The sequence below is a fragment of the Muscardinus avellanarius genome, assembly GCF_963383645.1.
Source record: "Muscardinus avellanarius genome assembly, chromosome: 4".
Lineage (NCBI taxonomy): Eukaryota > Metazoa > Chordata > Mammalia > Rodentia > Gliridae > Muscardinus > Muscardinus avellanarius.
The window spans coordinates 145,981,651-145,994,974 of NC_137789.1; the positions used below are offsets into that span (position 1 = coordinate 145,981,651).

The 13,324-nt window shown below is 36.4% G+C and overlaps 1 protein-coding gene across 1 annotated transcript in view; it reads right to left on the minus strand.

Annotated features, from left to right (window-relative positions):
- Window positions 1–1,353: 1,353 nt before the first annotated feature.
- CCDC186 (coiled-coil domain containing 186) overlaps window positions 1,354–13,324 on the minus strand; it is a gene marked incomplete at its 3' end in the record, with an annotated part of 29,926 nt that continues 17,955 nt past the window's right edge. The window contains exons 6-15 of the mRNA XM_080694550.1: window positions 12,357–12,461; window positions 11,802–11,900; window positions 11,560–11,646; window positions 10,088–10,230; window positions 7,063–7,318; window positions 6,251–6,440; window positions 4,893–4,973; window positions 3,721–3,931; window positions 2,281–2,500; window positions 1,354–1,437 (exon numbers count right to left, since the gene is read on the minus strand). Coding sequence (XP_080550676.1) covers window positions 1,354–1,437; window positions 2,281–2,500; window positions 3,721–3,931; window positions 4,893–4,973; window positions 6,251–6,440; window positions 7,063–7,318; window positions 10,088–10,230; window positions 11,560–11,646; window positions 11,802–11,900; window positions 12,357–12,461 — 1,476 coding nt within the window. The remainder of the gene's footprint in view (window positions 1,438–2,280; window positions 2,501–3,720; window positions 3,932–4,892; window positions 4,974–6,250; window positions 6,441–7,062; window positions 7,319–10,087; window positions 10,231–11,559; window positions 11,647–11,801; window positions 11,901–12,356; window positions 12,462–13,324) is intronic.

Consider the following 13,324-nt stretch of genomic DNA (forward strand, 5'->3'; position numbering starts at 1 on the left):
TCTAGAATTCCTTTGGTGTTAGAGATACAATTATTTTGTGTTTTAAATAAATACATCCAACCACCACATTAAGGGGAATTGCATACATGATCACTTCAACAGAACATAATCAATTGTATCAGTACTGAAGATCGGTGTTCAAATGGTTAATAGTGTCATAAGCTGATTTCTCCTGGGAAACAGGTTCTTTATAAATATCTTAAGTACTATTACATTTATCTTTATACAATATTAGTAAAGTTACAGCATTTCCATTTCAAAAAATCATCCATCTCTCTAATGATTGGGTCCATTTCACATTTTAAAATACAACTGAAGCCCACAGAAATTATCCAAGTGAACATGTTAATTTAAAATATTTAGTAACTAAAGATTTAAAAAACTCAACTATTAACTGAAACAATTCAAATCGGGAAAAAAATAAAAAGTACCTAAGACAGATAAGAACACCTGACAGACACATACAATGTCTGATCGCTGCTATTCACCAAGAGCTGGCTTTGCTATTAAGTTCAGTTTTCATGAAAATTAAAGCAAATATTTAAATATGCAAAAGCATCTGTAAAACCCAATATTACCGGAGTGTCAAAACATTTAAAAAATTTAAACATAAAAGAAAAGATAATTTTTTTTGCCCAGGCCCATCTTGAACTCCTGGGCTCAAACACTCCTCCTGGCTCAGCCTTTTGAGCAGCTGAACTACAGGTATGCACCCCTGCACCCTGGATCAAAATAATTTTTTTTTTTCAGTATTGGGGATGGAACCCAGGGGCATTCTGCCTCCTAGCTACACCTCAGCCTTATTTTTTACTCTTTGTTTTGAAACAGGGTCTCACTGAGTTGCAAAGGGCCTCCCAATTATATTACTACACTCGATCTTAGCCCAAAGACCAAGAAGCGATTCAAAACAAGTATTTTAATTATGTTTCTCTTGGTGTTGCTGAAAAAAAAAAAGAATTACTGAATGATTATCACTTCCTGTCTTTTCATGCATAATTTTAAAAAGCTGAATCATCTTTACTATTATATATTTTGAAGGGAAAAATATGGAGATGGGGTTTTCAAAAGCCCTTGTAGTAATGTTCAACACTTCATATGATTATGACCAAATTAAACTGTTTAGACTGAATGACATATTGTATTGCACCATATAAAAACAAATTTCATCAAAGCTTACATTCTTACAATATACACGGCAATGCATCCATTTGTAAAAGGATACTTTATACAGATGAAGCAAAAAAATTTTTTTGACTGGCTGATAACAAAGCAGGGAAAGTTTCCAACAGTACTGGTCAGTGACACCTGCTCCTGTGCGGCTTCTCTATCTGCTCACTGAGCAAGAACTCTGAATTAGGTTTGCTTTGTCCTCTGTTCTAGTTCATGCTGGTGTTTAATAAGACGCTCTATTTCTGTTCCAAGAGTTTGTAGATTTTCCTTTAATAATTAGGGGAAAAAGAGAAAAAGAACTACTAAATAAATAAAAAGATTTAGTTTGAACTACTTTTGCCTAGATCTTGAAATCAAAAGAGTGATAATAGATCCAAAAAAGCTAAGTGAGATGAACTAGACACACGAATGTAAAGCAGGTCTGTCCATTTTATGGTGTGTGTGTGTGTGTGTGTGTGTGTGTGTGTGTGTGTGTGTGTGTGTGTGTGTGTACATATACCCAGGGCTTTGTATGCGCTAGGATACACTCTACTACTGAGCTACATCCCTAATCCTTTTAATTCTGAGACAGGGTCTCACTACATTGCCCAGACTGGCCTCAACCTTGCAATCCTCATGCTTCAGCCTCCCAAATACCTGGGATTACAAGTATGTACCACCACGTCCATATTTAATCATCTTATATAGCTTATAGCAATTTTCAGTGTGTAAAAAGATTATTGACTGGATTTACAAATAGGTTTTTAAACCCATTACTATCAAGACCCATGCACAGTCAAAATCAAATAGGTGGGTCAGATAATAGTTGCAAATAATAAAACTACAAAACATATTAAGAAATGCTACAACCTTAAAAATTATGTTTTAGCAATTACTATGATTATGACATATTTCAAAGGACAGCCATGTAAATAATTCATCCTAGTACCTATCCAACAACTAAATTGATTTAAAAGTTGTACTTTTTAAGAGAGAAAAAACACTAACCTTTTATCTGTTAGCAACAGAAAACTGCATAAAAGAATTGCCTATCTAACTGCTAAATGAGACTATGAAAGAGGCACCCTATTCCCTTGTATTTACTGGTAGGTGGATGAGAAACGCAAATACCTTCAAAGTAATATTTTTTAGTAATGTATCCTCCAAAACAGCCTGTAATTTTCGGTTGATTTCCAAAGAGAGTTCCAGTGTTAATCCGCTATCGGCAGGATGGGATGTATATAGAGAAGCCATGATGCCGCCTCGTCTACTTAAATGGACTTTGTTAAAATCAGATGCCTCTGAAGAAAGTGTGCCTGATTCTTCTCGTAAAATGTAACTCTGAATTATTCTGCAAAACAAAATGACACTATCAATTGTATACTTGTGGAATTAAAAACACTGGAATCTGTAAGAATCAGTAATCATAAGCATGAAGATGATCGGCATAAATACCAACTGGGCTAGTAAACCTAACTATTAAAAAAGACTTCTCTATTCAGAGGGTTTCTTAAACTACCCTATCATTGTTCTATCATGGTATTTAAATATATATATATATATATATATATATATATTATATGTGAATACTACTATTTATTTCCTTATCTGCATAAAATATATTAGTACTTTATTTCTCTGATTCTGTTAATATTTTCTATTTTTCCTATTATTAAACTTGGAACTCTTTGAATTTTACTTTCTTTTAAAAGTTAGAGGCAAGCTTTTAGTCATGCATTCAAAATATTTCAAAATGAAACCTAAGAAGGCTTAGGAAAAGACCTGCAACATAAAAACAACAACTTTTTATTTATATAAATATGGTACTGTGACTCCAGAGAATCCATCAGAGCTTTGTGTGGGTGTCCAACTGTAGGTCTGTTCCTTACAGGATGAACGGTAACCCCGGCAAATACAGTGACTTGACCTGAGCTCCAGTCAAGTCATCTGCAAAATCAGAGAGCTCATTCTTGTCACTGAGATAAGGCTAAGCCACAGGCACAGCACCTTGTACTAGTAGGTGCCCAATTAATTGCCTCATTATGTCCTGCTTAATGGGGAAAATATCCCAAGCCCCATTAAGTCTCTTAGTCACAGTCATGAAAATGAAAAGCTAAGTAGAGCACTATATTGTTAACATCCAAATTATTTTAATATGTTAAAAAAATTAACATCTCCTAATTCTCAATGACCATAGCGGGCTTTGTGCAAACTAGGTATTTTCCTTCATCGCTGTACTCCCCAAACCTAGAATACGGTAGGTGATCATGAAAGGTTAGAAACTGAATGACCATAGAGTCATTAAGCTGGGCTTGGTAGCACATGCCTGTAGTTCCAGGTACTTGGGAGGCTGAGAAGGAAATCACACGAGCCCAGGGTTGAGACCAACCTGAGCATCATGTGTATCTTAATCTTGTATAAAAAAAATTGAAATAAAAATTTTTTAAAATTGTTTTTGACAGCCAAGCTCTTGATATGATTAATTTTGAAAGCAGTAACTTTACTATATTAATTATACTATATGAATTATAGCATTCTGAACACAGATTATGCTACCATAATAAAACATACTTTGTTTTTTTCCTAATTTCTTCCACCAATTGTTTGATGTGGTCCTCCATAAATTCTATTTTTTCATTTTTCCGGGCATGTGCTTTTTGCAACCTAACTATCCTCTCAATCAGCATGGCCTTGTCCACTTCTGGAAAGTTATCCACAGCTGCTGATGACCCAGTATTTTCTGGAGACCGATCTTCTGCACTGCTTCGAGCATTAAGAGATCCTTTTACAGGGAAGAAAAAAAATCAATTTAGATATTATATGTGTTTAGACTCCCCTCTCTTCTTACATATCATTTATCCCAGTATCATTTCCAAATATTCACTCTAACATAGTTGGACACAGAACACATCCCAGGTCATTCATGGTCCAAGTTCTCGTTTCACTTATGATAAAATTACCCAAGGTCTATTCAGTTCTCTCAGGCACAGATTTAGAAAGTGGCAATAGAGAAATAAAGATTTCAAGAAAAAGTGAGAACAAGTCTAAGCAAGACCAAAACTGAAACACAAGAAAAGAAAACAAAAGCCGAGGCCAGTGGAGAGAGAGGTGCACAAGAAGAGAAAAGAGTAGACAGCACACAGCGGCAGCCAGCCTGCCAGGGAAAGTCCGCTCCCACCTCTTCGCCGTGTGACTTCCAGGGAATCACTGTCAGTGCCTGGATTATGTCACATGAAAATGGGAAGAATATTATTCCTCATAGGCTTGCTGCCCTCATTTAGATGAAGCGACGTGGGAAGCGCTCAGAGCCGGCACCAGAGTTACGCACAATGTAATGTTAGCTCTTGTTTTGATCAATATTTGTTAAATGAATTTCTGATCCTTTTTACCCAACAAAGATTTGTTTTTTCAACCCTATTTTATAGATTTAAGAACATTAAACAACTCATAAATGGGAGAGCTGGGACCTCAAGACTTAACGATAATTTCAATGTTCATTCTACTATACCTTTTCTATTATAACAAACAACTGATGTTTTGTCCCTTAATGTGCAATTCCTAGAAGACAGTATAAGTGAAGTGGCTGTACGAGAGATTCACAAACATTTAAAAAATAATAATTACCTGTCACTTTCATTTTTATACTTCAAAATGAAACAAACCATGTCAACATTTTCTAGAGTCAAAAATGCTACTCATTTTTATAATCAATTACTAAATAACTGAAGCCACTAGTTATTTACCTGATGAACTAGAACGACTTCCCATGCTGCTAACTTCTTTATCATAGTTTCCATTCTCAACATGATCTAGTTTTCTTCGTGCTACCAGAAAAAGAAATAGATTACTTGGGACAATTATCATAGCCATTTGCCCCACCATCTCTGATTTTAGTTACTAAAATCACTTGGGCAAAAATTCCATGGACCACAACAAGCTCTGAGACAGGAAGCCATGGGTGCCATTCACATAAAATGACATTTAGAAATGTACAGGTCAAAACCAAAATATACAGAAACAACATTATGATAACTGACAATGGCATTATCTGATTACACTGAACTTAACTTTTAAGAGTCCTGAAAGATTTAGAAAATCCTACAGGTGTCCCTTTGATTACATGCATAAAAATAAGCTGAATTCTTATAGCAAATATCTAATTATAGTCATATTAAGTAATTCTAAGCCTCTTTTACTACTATATTTCACCTTAACACAAACAAAGCAGTGGAGAATAGGAGAGAATAGCAGAATATGTCTTATTCATCTTTGCTTCCAAAGCACACAGCACAGATAACACATTAACACCATACATGTTTAAATGAAAGAAATCTGGTTCTAATTCTAGCTGCCAAGTATTATGTTCAGGTAATAGGTAACTTTTCTGAAGTGTTTCCTGATACTCAGATGAAGGGTTAGGTCTCAACATTTTCTAAGTTAGAGGTCTAAAAATGGGGGTCCAGGCACTAGATGTGGCACAAATAAATTCACAGGCATATGTAATATTAGAACTGTTATTTATACTTTAAGACAGAGCTTTTTAAATTTGTTTTTAATATGTTTTCCTTTCTCTTACTGGGGAGAAGTTACTGGGGATTGATCCCAGGGGCATTCTACCTCCGAGCTATATGCCTAGCTTTATTATTGTTATTGTTGTTGTTATTATTATTATTATTTTGAAACAGATTCTCTTGCTAAGTTGCTGAGGTTGTCTTCAAACCTGTTAATCTCCTGTTTCAGTCTCCCAAGTAATGGAATTATAAGGCATGTACAATCACACTTGGGTTCTCATGTTTCCTAACACACACACAAATTATAGAGTAACAGATGATGAGAAATAAAAACATAAATTGGAGAAAAACTTTTTATTGATAAAAGTATGTGATTTTTAGAATTTAGATAGTATTGCCCTAAGGTACTACCCCAATTCTCATATCCTGTGGCTCTGTGAATAAGTTCAGTGATTCGGTCTATGAATGTTAAAGAACATATGACTCTATTCACTGTGGTAGAACCTGAAGCAAAATCCATTTTCTCTATAAAATCTCTCATGAGTAAAACAAACACGTTCAAGGTCTAAGTGTGGAAGAAGATTTGATACCTTGCTGAAGCTGTTTGGTGAGGTCCTTGATGTTCGAGGCATGTTTGCGTCTCTGAGTTACTAACTCATCTTTCAGTTCCTCTACCTGGGTACTCAGTGCTTTAGCTTCTGTTTGTCTACAAGTGAGTTCAGCTTCCAGAGTCTGGACTTTCTCTTTTCGTAGTTCTTCTTCTTTTAATAATTTACTTTCCTGAATGTTAAACAAGATAAAATTTAAAAATCACCAATTTTAGTATGTCTGTTTCTACCACAGTTTAAAACTGAAAAATACCAGGTCCCTGAGAATAGCGACCCTTCTGTCTTACTCTTGACCAGGTTCTGTTTACTGAGCTCCTCCAAGTCCTCACACAGCAGTGCAGAGGAGCAACCAGTGAGCACGTCATTCCGTGTGCGAAATGACATGGGAGAAAGACCTTGGAATTTGGGGAATTTCAAAGACTCAATTTTTACGATACTTTCTAAACACTCCAATAACTTGGAAATATTAAACCATTATAAGCTAGCATAAAAATCAGAAATTGAAAGTATTATCATTTAAAATATAAACAGTGAATCCAGTTAGGCATGGTTTCAACCATGGTTTTCTTATTTTCAAAAGTGAAATATTCTTATCATTTTAGAGAGTAATTTACTTCCAAATTACATTACTTGAAAGAAAATGACTAACATTTTTATGGCATTTGAAGTTACCAGAAAGTCAGTGCCAACAGAAAAAAGATTAGATTCATTACCACTAAATTTTTATGCTACTAGGAAAATTTAATCTGTGTTTCTTGTTATGGTTTAATAGCTAAATGTATGTTTATACTTACCAAACTAATATTTGTTTGTTTCATTTGTTCACATTGGCTTCGTAACTGACTTTCACTACAGGAAAGTTTATCAAATTGAGACTGCAGAGAATTGCACTCCGACTGCAGCTGTGCGTTCTTGCCTGTGAGCTTTTCTGTGAACAGCAGGAGTTCAGATTCCCGTTGCCTGCTGCCTTCGATGTCTTTCTGCAGGTCATTAGTCAAAGAGTTAAGACTTTCCACTTCTTCCTTCAAATTTTCAATTTCTTGTTTACCCCTAAATGATAAAGTTTATATTTCAGAAAAATAAAACTACTAAAAGGCATTAAATGAATGGTTTGGGAATTTTCATCTAATAAAATGCTTTATAAAGCTACTTTTATTCATTCATCCAAATATTTATGAATGCCTAATATATGAGCTAAGAGCTAAAAATATATATGAGCAAGGCCGCATGGGCTTGATTTCATGGGCTCTGAGTTTCCAAGTGAGTCGGGAAATTGCAAGAGTGTGATGAAATATCTGTGATGAAAACACAGAGTAGGTCACCCAAACTCACATAAGGGACATTCAAACTAAAATACAACCTTTCATATAAAAGGCCAGACAGTAGGTAAACTAGGCTTCTGTGCATATAAACTTTGTTGCAACAATTCTACTTTACTTTACCACTGCAGTAGGAAAGGAGCCATAAACAATTCATAAATGAACCAGTGGAGCTAGGTAAACTTCGCTTACAAAAAGAGGTGGCAGGCTAAGATTTGGCCATAATTTGTTGATCCTTGACCTAAAGGAAAAGGAGAGTTGGTGGGAGAACAAAGTATGTTCAGGTGCAGGGAAAGGAGAACAAAGCATGTTCAGCTGAGAGGAGAAAGAGAAGGGCTTCTCACTGGGCACGAGCAGATGTGCAATACCGATGATGACTGTACGATATCCCTAGCACTTAGCACAGGCTAGACATAACTCTTAAACATTTTAATCAACTATAGTTGAAACACAAGAGTAGAAGGGAAAGGCATAAAAAAAGGAGAAAGATCATTACTCTTAACCCATGCTAACGCATTCAAGTATACTAGCCAATCACGGAGGCAACAGAAACTCACTGAAAGGTTTTGAGAAAATGGCCTTTGTAAAAAGATTATGCAAATGAGAACAAGGGAATGGCTCCAGAGACAAAGGAAGCAGTAAGCAGGTTATAAGACACAGCGTTTGCCAGGGTTGACAATGGCTGGGACTATGGAAGTACCAGTGGGACATAAAGATGTCCATGGCCTTGAATGATATAGGAAGCTGACATCGCTAACGCCCGTGACTGTGCGACTGGGGAGGTGTGTGAGGAGAGGGAGGAAAGAGCCAACGGGCTCAGAGAGGCTGCGCATGTTTGCTAGTGGGTTCTTCTGGAAGCAGCAGGAGCTGAGACTTGCTTCTCCTACTGTCTTTGGTATTGTTTGTAGGTCATTCATCAGAGAATTAAGGTCCCCTGTTGGACAGTCACGTGGGTGTTACACTCTTCACTTACCCCACCCAGAAATATGAGAGGAGAAGCACATCTGTGGGCAGAAGGGAGGAACTAATGTTGTACACATTAAAGTTCAAGGTGTAGTTGGTACTCCTGTGCTTGAAGCTAAGCAAAAAGGGCAGAAGGTAATGATCCAAAGACCTGATGTACAACAGAAAGAGCTGGGACACCCGGAAGTATACCAGAATTTGAATACAAGATGGCTTTGTGAGAGAAAGAGAAGCCCTTAAGGAGAAGGAAAAGCGTGGCCAGAAAGGCAGGAGGAGCCCTGGGGGAGGATGAAGAAAACAGAGTCAAAGGAACAGAGCATTTCAAGAAATGTAGGATGGGTGGTGTGAAAGGATGTCAAAGATTCAAGCAAACCTGGGCCCGGGCTACGTCTGCCACAGCTGAGGAGGCATTCATTTTTTAATGAAATGTTGAAGCAGAAGCTGTAGCAAAGAGGAGAGGAACAGAAAACAGGAAGTAACATGGAGAATGAATAGAACTGATTCTATAAGGAAGTTTGGTTGTGAAGAGGAGGAGAAAAATAAGCTAGCAAGGGAAGGTCCTAAGAGTTTTGGTTTTTTTTAATGACAATCATATTCAAATGTAGGAAGAAAGGGAAAGTCAGTGGAGAAATGTAAGAAGTGAAGGATAAAGGAGGAATGATCAAGACATCCTGAGAAGGGAGAAGAGCAGAGGATCCACAGCTGAAGCAGAATGAAGACTGGATTTAAAGAGCAGAAACACTTCTTCCATGGTAACAGAAAAAGGATGGAATGGCTGCAGGTGCAGGAAGTGGACAGCATCCCACCTGACAGCTTCCATTCTGTTCTGTAAGGAAATGATCACCTGCCTGGAGTATGTAAGTAAAAGGAGAGGCTGACGAGTGAGGGAAGTGGTATGATTTGGAAGAGATGCTAAGATGGGATAGAAGGCTTTGACAAAGGATACAGGTAGGATTAGAAGAGCATCCATAGGTGAGGAGCCATGAACTTATAGCTGCCTCAATCTGAATAATGGTGAGAATTCCTTTATCAACATTCAACAGCTTGAGTATGGGTAAGGTATAGAAAAAAATCCTGTTGAATTCAGCCTGAATCCAGACTCTGTGAGGTAATGCCATAAGTGGCATTTAGCTTAATGATTTTATGAGACACCAAGGAATAATGTCAGCTCTTAACACTGTAAATTATAACCAGGCAAAAATTCAGATCTTGATACAGATTTAGATTTGCTTTGCATTTTAGAAGAAAATGAAGTACCATGTATAAGTAACAGAATTTGGAAGCTGAAAAGGTAAAGAAGCAAAATAAACCCATTCTGTCTTAAAAATTGTTACTGACAATAATTAGGAAATATAAACTTTGATTTTTAGAAGTCAAGATGGGAGCTCAAAGATACTTCAAAAAGGTTCTAGTGAAAAGAGAAATTTAAAAAACTTAAAATTTGTTCTTGTTTAACATATTAATTGCATTTAAAAACAGAATCTTGAGACAGAATTAAAATGCTTATTAACACAAACATAAGTTGCTTGTTTTATACCTTTGAAGCTGATCCTGTATCTGATCTGCAATTTTCAGTCTATCCAATAAATTCTGAATTTCAGCTTTTTGGCGATTAATAATTTCTTTATATTTTGATAATTCATCTTCTGTTCTTAATCGTTCATCTTCTAGACATTTCACCTATCAAATGATTATCACCACATTAAACTACAAACAATATTTTCTTGTTCAGAGAGTGATTGCATGTTAGTAGTCTAAGCTTAATGCTAAAGCACTATTTGTTCAAATGAGGAACACGGAGGGAAGTTAACAGCACTAGATTTCTTATTATTTAGCCATGGAAATTTTAGCATGACACTTTATTTTTACTAAATTTTCATTTCATTGTCTGAAAAAGAATATATCTTATCTAACAACCTAAAATAACTGATAGGAAGGACATATTTAGAAGGTATATAAAAAACACTTTGAAAATTAATAGGTAAGCCAGATGTGGTGGACAGGAGGACTGCGGTTCAAGAACAGCCTCAGCTACTAGTGAGGCCCTTTGCAACTCAGTGAGACCCTGTTTCAAAATAAAGAATAAAAAAAAAAAATTGGGCTGGGAGTATAGCTCAGAGGTAGAATGCCCCTGGGTTCCACCCCCAGTACTGAAAAAAGAAAGAAAAAGAAAAAAAATGAATAGGTAATTTCACATTCAAAGTAGTTACTTAAAAGCCTGTTTCTAAATGAATGACATACAGTGATAATGTCATATTCATATACATATTAAAAGGGACATTATTTTAACAATAAAGACAAATGTTAAAAATATTTAATAACAGAAATTAAAACTGTGTCCATTAAGCCAGGCATGGTAGTGTATGCTTGTAATTGCTCGGGAGGCTGAGACAGGAGGATAAGGCAAGTTCGAAGCCAGCCTCAGCTACGTAGTGAGAATCTGTTTCCAAATAAAATATAAAATTGCTCCGGGAGTGTAAAAGAGGTAGAAAGTCCCTGGGTTCCATCCCCAGTACCACAAAAATAAATAAATAAAACTGTATCCATTAAAGCTATTAAATACACCCAAGGGCAAGTTATTTTTGTAGTAAATGTGCTATAAAATAGAAATGTTTCGCAAACATTTCAAAGGGACTAACATGGAAAATATTTTCATTTCAAAAATGTTGATTACAGTACTAGGGATCGCTATTCTATAACTCTGGGGTCTTTTTTTATTTTGGAAAATTACTTTTCCTTTTTCCTTTTGTTGCTAGAGATTAACTCCAGGCCTCACACATGCTAAACAAGGGCATAAAGGTGAACCATTCCCAGCCCCTTTTGAGTTGCCCAGGATGACCTTGAACTTGTGATCTCCTGGGTAGCTGGGATTAGAGGCATGTGCCACTGTGCCTAACTATTTTGGAAAATTTCTATATAAATATTTTTTCCCATCACTTTAAAAATCAGAGCAAATCCAAATTTAAAGGCATTTACCCCTCATCTGGAGTCACAACTAAAGTCTAGTACCTTTGTTCTCAGTGTCCGGAGCTCATCCATACCCTCCTGGAATGTCCTCTTCAGATCCTCTAGTTCCTTTATTTTGGCATGATGCATCTTTAAAAGAAACCACAATTCATAATGCACTGAAAAGATCTAAAATTTATTGCCTGCTTGTACCAAAAGGCCTTAAAAGCAGATGACAACTCTTACTCATTCTTTTTCTGTATTTATTTCTCAATCCAAAATATACAAAGTGCAAAAATATTTACCTCTAGCTGGTCAGATTTTTCTTGCATTTGTTTTTCAAGTTCTCCCCTTGTGACTCTGAGCTTTGCATCAAGCTCATTTGATTTAATTTCTTCTGACTCCTAATAGAAAAAAAAAAATAAAAGGTATGATAATTTTATAAGTTTTACACTTTGAAGAATGAAGAAAGCTTTGTCTTTAAGTTTAGTAATTGTGAAATATATAGAGATATCCAACATTGAAAAATGCATTGAAAGGTTTTAAATATGTCAGTTTTGTATGAACAAGAATAGCATACCTAAAAGGATATAACATAATACAAAGAAGTTTATTTTTTTAAAGTTATCTTTGCACTCTTCATCTTTCTGAAATTTGCTAGGAATTTCACTTGGTTGAAAACTTCTCTAATAAGATCTATGTGAGCTGAAGGTAGTTTAACAGAGGAAATAAACCCACATTTTATTTAATTCATCAATTCCATTCTATACTTCAAATATTGCAGACACATGAAATGTAATGAAGCAGAGTGCTGATACTTAGTATAACTTCTGGCCAACCTATCTAAAAGCTGAGCATACCTGATAGGTTTTTATCATATCCTGACAGTTCTGCCGGATCTGATCTGCTTCTTCCTTTGCTTGCGTTAACTTTGTTGTTGTTTCTTTGAGTTTATCTTTGGTTTCCTGCATTGATAAAGAGACAAGTTTGGCCACAATGATAGGATGAATGTGCGCAGTGACCTCAGAGTAGGGAAAGTCCTTGCTGAGGCTGCACTGAGGAGCCTGGTGGTATTCTAGCAATACTATTAAAAATATTCCTGATGCAGAGTTAAATGGTCTGTGCAAGCCGGACGTGGTGGTGTGCTTGTAATCCTAGTACTTGGGAAGCTGAGACAGGGGGATCACGGTTCGCAGACAGCCTCAGCTACTTAGTGAGGCCCTCTGCAACTTAGTGAGATCCTGTTTCAAAATAAAAATAAAAACTAGGGCTGGTGATGTAGCTCAGAGGTAGAATGCCCCGGGGTTAAATCCCCAGTACCTATAAAAAAAAATAGTCTGGGCAGCTGATAACCATTAAATAAAGTAAAATTGAGAGTTTTAGCAAATTATAAGATATTACTAACATGGTAAAAGTGTCAAACAGTTCCTTATACACCCACAAAAGACAGTATTTTGGTTGATGGTTATGGTATCTATTCAAAATAGCCTTTTTATTGATTGATGCTGCAATTTGGTTCTATTCCTCACAAGTGTCTTACAATGGCAGTTCTGGAGATTTTCAAGGACTAATCTCATCAAATCCAATCACCTGATCTCATTTTTATCCTTTACTACCTGCTCACCACCCTGGACTCTAATATCCTCCCGTCGTTTCCCTCCTATGACACCCCTCTCCTTTTTCTTCCCCGTCCACTGTGACTTTACTGCTGCCCATGCCCTGCAGCTCTCCCTCTCATTCTCCTAGAGAACTGGTCCAGTGCCATGGTCCTGGCTCTCCTGGGGATTTCAATGAGCGCTTAGGTACCACATTCCCAGTAGCTTCCCTT